This window comes from Staurois parvus, unplaced genomic scaffold (assembly GCF_062004578.1).
Source record: "Staurois parvus isolate SC_StPar_1 unplaced genomic scaffold, SC_StPar_1.0 ptg001270l, whole genome shotgun sequence".
NCBI classification, from domain to species: Eukaryota; Metazoa; Chordata; class Amphibia; order Anura; family Ranidae; genus Staurois; species Staurois parvus.
The window spans coordinates 587,799-595,901 of record NW_028319066.1 but is presented as its reverse complement, the minus strand read 5'-3'; the positions used below and the strand labels follow the sequence as shown (position 1 = coordinate 595,901).

The 8,103-nt window shown below is 52.8% G+C and overlaps 1 protein-coding gene across 7 annotated transcripts in view; it reads left to right on the top strand.

Annotated features, from left to right (window-relative positions):
* The first annotated feature begins 6,770 nt into the window (after nucleotides 1-6,770).
* SERBP1 (SERPINE1 mRNA binding protein 1) overlaps nucleotides 6,771-8,103 on the top strand; it is a 47,689-nt gene continuing 46,356 nt past the window's right edge. For all 7 annotated transcript variants that reach the window (XM_089660746.1, XM_089660742.1, XM_089660740.1 and 4 more), the window contains exon 1: nucleotides 6,771-7,120. In XM_089660746.1, the coding sequence (XP_089516872.1) occupies nucleotides 6,868-7,120 (253 nt within the window). In that variant the 5' untranslated portion in view covers nucleotides 6,771-6,867. The remainder of the gene's footprint in view (nucleotides 7,121-8,103) is intronic.

The window sequence follows — 8,103 nt, the reverse complement described above, 5'->3', positions numbered from 1 at the left end:
CCGAGGCGTTCGTAAACCGAGGTATGCTTGTAAAAAAAAAAATGATTTACTAGTCCATGGAGTCCATTGTTGTCTTGCTTGTTGGGAAAGTTCTCCCTGCTAGGGCTGGGACAAGGAGTGGGGAGGAGGGACAGCTGCCCCAGGGCGCAGTAAAGCAAGAAGGCAAAGAATAGATGTAGGGTGGTACACCTATCCTTTGGTGTGTATTAACTGTGGGGGAGGGGGGTGCAGTTCTAGATCCTTGCCTTGGGATCTGGACGGCCCTGACCCAGTACTGTTCCCTACACTGATTCTTTCCAGCACTGCCATCTTGAGATCTTTGCCAGGGCCTGGCAGATGCTGCTGAGTGTCTGCACCTGTACCGGACCCCCTGAGCATGCACCACAGACCCCTGACAGTAAACTGGCAGACATCCCGCTCCGTTTCTGCACATGTGCAGCATCCTGCAATCTGCACCCTGGGATGAGTGATATGGAAATCTCAGGAGGCAGCCTGCAGGACCACACGCATGCGCAGAAATGCCACAACAAATTCTGCCGTGATCCCTAGGGGGTTTCTGAGCGTGTGCAGGTTTCATCTTTCATCATCCTTGCCTAGGTGGGAATGATGGACCTCAACTTAAAAAAAAAAAAATAAAAAATCTTTTACAATTCTGTTATAGGGAGGGGGAGGTGGCAGGGGAGAGCAACATTTAATATTTAATACAAATATGCAGGTTTTCTTCCCTGCAAAAAAAATGGATGTTAACAAATGTGGACATTAACCCCTTACAATCCCATACAAGCGCTAACATGTTAATCCCCCTCCCCCCCCTCAAGTATATATGCTCAAAAAAATTAAAGGAACACATTTTAACCACTCGCCCTCCAGATGATTCCCCCCCCCCCCCTTCCTGATAAAGCCATTTTTTGTGTTACAGCGCTGCATTACTTTAACTGACAATTGCGCGGTCATGCAACGCTGCACCCAAGTGAAGTTGGAGCTTTCTTTTGGTGGTTTTTGATCGCCTGTGCGGTTTTTTTATTTTTTGCGCTTTACAAAAAAAGACCGACAATTTTGAGATAAAAACAACATTTGTGACTTTTTGCTATTAAACATGTCCAGTAAAAAAAATCAAAAAAATCAAATTTCATCAGAAATTTAGGCCAAAAATGTATTTTGCGACATGTCTTTGCTAAAAAAAAAAAAAATCCAAATACGCGTAAATTAATATTATTATTATTATACAGGATTTATATAGCGCCAACAGTTTGCTCAGCGCTTTACAAAGAAATGATAATAATAATTAATTGGTTTACGTGAAACATAGCATTTACAAATGGCGATATATATATATTTATACAGTGGGGCAAAAAAGTATTTAGTCAGCCACCAATTGTGCAAGTTCTCCCACTTACAAAGATGAGAGAGGCCTGTAATTGGCATCATAGGTAGACCTCAACTATGAGAGACAAAATGAGAAAACAAATCCAGACAATCACATTGGCTGATTTGGAAAGAATTTATTTGCAAATTATGGTGGAAAATAAGTATTTGGTCAATATGAAAAGTTCATCTCAATACTTTGTTATATATCCTTTGTTGGCAATGACAGAGGTCAGACGTTTCCTGTAAGTCTTCACAAGGTTGGCACACACTGTTGCTGGTATGTTGGCCCATCCTACATGCAGATCTCCTCTAGAGCAGTGATGTTTTGGGGCTGTCGCTGGGCAACACGGACTTTCAACTCCCTCCAAAGGTTTTCTATGGGGTTGAGATCTGGAGACTGGCTAGGCCACTCCAGGACCTTGAAATGCTTCTTATGAAGCCACTCCTTCGTTGCCCAGGCGGTATGTTTGGGATCATTGTCATGTTGGAAGACCCAGCCACGTTTCATCTTCAATGCCCTTGCTGATGGAAGGAGGTTTGCACTCAAAATCTCACGATACATGGCCCCATTCATTCTGTCCTGTACATGGATCAGTCTTCCTGGTCCCTTTGCGGAGAAACAGCCCCAAAGCATGATGTTGCCACCCCCATGCTTCACAGTAGGTATGGTGTTCTTTGGATGCAACTCAGCATTCTCTCTCCTCCAAACACGACGAGTTGTGTTTCTACCAAACAGTTCTATTTTGGTTTCATCTGACCATATGACATTCTCCCAATCCTCTTCTGGATCATCAAATGCTCTCTAGCAAACTTCAGACGGCCCGGACATGTACTGGCTTAAGCAGGGGGACACGTCTGGCACTGCAGGATCTGAGTCCCTGGCGGCGTAGTGTGTTACTGATGGTAGCCTTTGTTACGTTGGTCCCAGCTCTCTGCAGGTCATTCACTAGGTCCCCCCGTGTGGTCCTGGGATTTTTGCTCACCGTTCTTGTGATCATTTTGACCCCACGGGGTGAGATCTTGCGTGGAGCCCCAGATCGAGGGAGATTATCAGTGGTCTTGTATGTCTTCCATTTTCTAATTATTGCTCCCACAGTTGATTTGTTCACACCAAGCTGCTTGCCTATTGCAGATTCAGTCTTCCCAGCCTGGTGCAGGTCTACAATTTTGTTTCTGGTGTCCTTCGACAGCTCTTTAGTCTTCACCATAGTGGAGTTTGGAGTGTGACTGTTTGAGGTTGTGGACAGGTGTCTTTTATACTGATAACAAGTTCAAACAGGTGCCATTGATACAGGTAATGAGTGCAGGACAGAGGAGCCTCTTAAAGAAGAAGGTACAGGTCTGTGAGAGCCAGAAATCTTGCTTGTTTGTAGGTGACCAAATACTTATTTTCCACCATAATTTGCAAATAAATTCTTTCCAGATCAGCCAATGTGATTGTCTGGATTTTTTTTCTCATTTTGTCTCTCATAGTTGAGGTCTCCCTATGATGCCAATTACAGGCCTCTCTCATCTTTTTAAGTGGCAGAACTTGCACAATTGGTGGTGACAATACTTTTTTGCCCCACTGTATATATATATAGGGATTTTTTTTTTGTATTTTTACAATTAAAGGGCGGCGACTTATAACGGGACTGTGGAGGGCGTTCTGGCACTGGGCGGGGGACACTGACTTGGTGTCACTAACATCCCCAGTGACACCAATACAGTGATCAGTGCTAATAAAAAGCACTGACACTGTACTAATGGCACTGGGCAGGGAGGGGTTAATATCAGGGGCGATCAAAGGGTTAACGGTGTGCTGTTTTACTATGAGGCTGTGTGTGTTTCACTGTAAGCACTCTGCTATGCACAGCCATACAAAGCAGTGTGCAGGAGCTGATAGGGGAGAGATCTGTATTGTTGACTTGCAGTTCTCTCCCTCCGCCGGTAATACTCCTCGATCACCGCGTGCCAGCGAGTAATCACTGACCGGAACCCAGTGATTGACAGCCGAGGCAGCGAATAGCAGCGCGGGTAGGGCGTGCGAGCGGCCCGTGCACGCCCTCTACCCAGAAATGCAAAATCACATATATATATATATACACGTGATTTTGCACAACCTGCCGCCCTGTAGCAGTATATCTGCTATAGGGCGGCAGGAAAGCAGTTAATGGATGTAAACAAATGATCATACGTTTACATCCGCTAGTCCATAGAAATACATGGGTGTCCGTTTATCATCTGTAGATGGACAGCTGAAGAACAGAGCCGTGTGAAAGGGGCCTTAGAAATAATGCAAATCTGCCGGAACACTTGCAGCTTCCTCATTAGCACCGGGTGGTGACAACGCTTTCCAAACAGAGGGGAAGAAAGGAACCGCATGGATCCAGCGAGGTACGCCACTTTATACATGAAAACATTTTGTGGTAAATTTGCCGCAGCGCAAAGAATCATGAATGCAGAATGTGAACAGTCCCTTCCCGCTGTATAGTAGATATTAGGTGGGTGGTCAGGGGGTAGTAAAAACGATCTATTTTTACCACCCCCATCAGCCACCCATACGAAAAAGGCTGAACAGGCATTTCACACGGTTACAGTGTTGCATTATGTCCCCCAGGTTTGGTGCGCTCTCTGAAAACTGCTGCATGCTGCCACCATACTGGCATCCTTGTTGCTCCATGTCAGTGGTTGGTGGTCAGTATGGGGGCCACAAGTGTGACCCTCAACATCACCAAAGGGCCACAAATACAATTCAGTGAATATTCAGTCTCAGAGACAGCAGACACACAGCAAGATATTATATCTACACTCTCTGACCATCTCCTGTCATATGTCTGCAGTCTCTGACCATCTCCTGTCATATGTCTGCAGTCTCTGACCATCTCCTGTCATATGTCTGCAGTCTCTGACCATCTCTTGTATCATGTCTGTAGTCTCTGACCATCTCTTGTATCATGTCTGCAGTCTCTGACCATCTCTTGTATCATGTCTGCAGTCTCTGACCATCTCCTGTATCATGTCTGCAGTCTCTGACCATCTCCTGTATCATGTCTGCAGTCTCTGACCATCTCCTGTATCATGTCTGCAGTCTCTGACCATCTCTTGTATCATGTTTGCAGTCTCTGACCATCTCCTGTATCATGTCTGCTGTCTCCGACCATCTCCTGTATCATGTCTGCAGTCTTTGACCATTTCTTGTATCATGTCTGCAATCTCTGCCAATCTCTTGTATCATGTCTGCAGTCTCTGACCATCTTTTGTATCATGTCTGCAGTCTCTGACCATCTCTTGTATCATGTCTGCAGTCTCTGACCATCTCTTGTATCATGTCCACAGTCTATGACCATCTCTTGTACCATATGCATTCTGTGATACAGGAGATGGTCAGACACTGCGGACACGGTACATGAGATGGTCAGAGACTGCAGACATGAAACAGGAGATGGTCAGAGACTGTGGATATGGTACAGGAGAAGGTCAGAGAGCGGGGGCATGGCACAGGGGATGGTCAGAGGGCGGGGGCATGGCACAGGGGATGGTCAGAGGGCGCGGACATGGCACAGGGGATGGTCAGAGATTGCGAACATGGCACACGGGATGGTCAGAGGGCGGGGACATGGCGCAGGGGATGGTCAGAGGGCGGGGACATGGCACCGGAGAAGGTCAGAGATTGCGGACATAGCACCGGGGATGGTCAGAGGGCGGGGACATGGCGCAGGGGATGGTCAGAGGGCGGGGACATGGCACAAGGGATGGTCAGAGGGCGGGGACATGGCGCAGCGGATGGTCAGAGGGCGGGGACACGGCACAGGGGATGGTCAGAGAGTGGGGACATGGCACCGGAGAAGGTCAGAGATTGCGGACATAGCACCGGGGATGGTCAGAGGGCGGGGACATGGCGCAGGGGATGGTCAGAGGGCGGGGACATGGCACCGGAGAAGGTCAGAGATTGCGGACATAGCACCGGGGATGGTCAGAGGGGGGGGGACATGGCGCAGGGGATGGTCAGAGGGCGGGGACATGGCACAAGGGATGGTCAGAGGGCGGGGACATGGCGCAGCGGATGGTCAGAGGGTGGGGACACGGCACAGGGGATGGTCAGAGAGTGGGGACATGGCACCGGAGAAGGTCAGAGATTGCGGACATAGCACCGGGGATGGTCAGAGGGCGGGGACATGGCGCAGGGGATGGTCAGAGGGCGGGGACATGGCACAAGGGATGGTCAGAGGGCGGGGACATGGCGCAGCGGATGGTCAGAGGGCGGGGACATGACGCAGTGGATGGTCAGAGGGCAGGGACACGGCACAGGGGATGGTCAGAGGGCGGGGACATGGCACCGGAGAAGGTCAGAGATTGCGGACATAGCACCGGGGATGGTCAGAGGGCGGGGACATGGCACAGGGGATGGTCAGAGGGCGGGGACATGGCGCAGCGGATGGTCAGAGGGCAGGGACACGGCACAGGGGATGGTCAGAGAGTGGGGACATGGCGCAGCGGATGGTCAGAGGGCAGGGACACGGCACAGGGGATGGTCAGAGGGCGGGGACACGGCACAAGGGATGGTCAGAGGGCAGGGACACGGCACAAGGGATGGTCAGAGGGCAGGGACACGGCACAGGGGATGGTCAGAGGGCGGGGACACGGCACAAGGGATGGTCAGAGGGCGGGGACACGGCACAGGGGATGGTCAGAGGGCGGGGACACGGCACAGGGGATGGTCAGAGGGCGGGGACATGGCGCAGCGGATGGTCAGAGGGCAGGGACACGGCACAGGGGATGGTCAGAGAGTGGGGACATGGTACAAGAGACTGCTAGAGATCACTGCTATAACAAGGCAATATAAAAAACACAGATTAGTGTCGGTACGGGCCCTGGGGGCCTCACAAAGTGCCAGAGGGCCATGTGTTGGGCACTGGGGGTCTGTACACCTCATTCCCCAGGACCACACATTCCAGGGCGGTCCCATCCATGATCTCTTTCCTATAGATAACATTGGCAGTAGGCCTCATTTGCACCAGCCATACACGGGAGAGGTGACAACCCCTGACACCTTGCACATTGTCTGCTGAGACTTGTACAGGACTATCAGGGCCTGTGCACACAGGGGCCAGCCTCATCCTTGCCATTGTGACCTTGTCCCCTCTCCACACTCGTTCTGTCACCTCATGTCATGGCCAGAGGTAGATCTATTTATTGGTGAGGGGGTTGGGCGGGAGCTCCTGGCTGTCCTCCTCCCCTCCCCCCATGTGTCTCCCTCATGTCACTGACAGGCAGCACAACACACAGCGCACAATGCGGCCGCGGGACATGCCGGGAATTGTAGTCCCGAGCTCCGCCCACAGCCACTGCGCGCACCTCTCCCCCTCCTACGACTCCCGTCGGCCCTCGCGCGCCCATGTCCCGGATGTCCCTGGCGCCGGAAGAGAAGACAACCTCTTTCCCGGCCATCTTTCAAGCGAGCTGCGCGCTCCGGGCCCTCGCCGTAATCCGAGGACATCCGCCAGGACAGGGGCCACAATGCCCGGGCATCTGCAAGAAGGCTTCGGCTGCGTCGTCACCAACCGTTTCGACCAGCTCTTCGATGACGAATCCGACCCGTTCGAGGTGCTGAAGGCGGCCGAGAACAAGAAGAAGGAGGCGGGGGGAGCTCAGGCCAAGACCGCCGCCCAGGCCGCCAAACAGCCCAAGAAGGAGTCCCAGAAGGACCGCAGGAACCCCCTGCCAGAGAAGAAGGAGGAGGCCGCGCCGCCTGTGGCCCTCAAGAAGGAAGGTGAGGGGGAGGAGAGGCCCGCCTCGTGCGGGGGGCCACAGGGAGCAGGGGCCCCGGGCTGTGTTAGAGCCAGAGAGGGGGGGCGGCCTTCCTTACTCTTCACCCCTTTGTGCTGGGGCCCCTGGCACTGTCCCGGGGGCCCTTACCCCTGCTGCATGTGTGTCCCCTCAACCCAGGGGTCCCCATGAGTCCTGGCTGCAGGCTGAGGGCCACACTTCTACACCACGTGCACCTCCTGAGTGTAGCTGCATCCCTGTGTGCTGTCCATGTAGGGGCCCCTCGGAAAGCTGGGCTGTCCACGACGGGGCCCCTCATGAAAGGCTGGGCTGTCCACGACGGGGCCCCCCATGAGAGGCTGTGCTGTCCACGACGGGGCCCTTCATGAGAGGCTGTGCTGTCCACGACGGGGCCCCCCATGAGAGGCTGTGCTGTCCACGACGGGGCCCCCCATGAGAGGCTGTGCTGTCCACGACGGGGCCCCCCATGAGAGGCTGGGCTGTCCACGACGGGGCCCCCCATGAGAGGCTGGGCTGTCCACGACGGGGCCCCCCATGAGAGGCTGGGCTGTCCACGACGGGGCCCCCCATGAGAGGCTGGGCTGTCCACGACGGGGCCCCCCATGAGAGGCTGGGCTGTCCACGACGGGGCCCCCCCTGCAAGGCCAGCTAATACTCCACAGCTTACATGACTTCCTGTATAGGAGATCACCTGGTACTGGTGTGCCCCTCTGATTGTAGCTGCCCCCCTGTGTGCTATGGCCATGATGGGGCCCCTGGAAGCTCTGCTTACACTTAATCGCCCGGAGGGCTTCCTAGATAAAATGATACAAATATCCGATGGTACTAGTGTGCCCCTCTGAATGTAGCTGCACTTTTGTGATCCCTCTCAATGGCAGGACCCTTGTCATCTCTGCTCAGACCCTCTGGCTTGGAGGGCTTCCTATAAAATCCATTACATGTCAGTGTGCCCCTCTGAACAAAGAC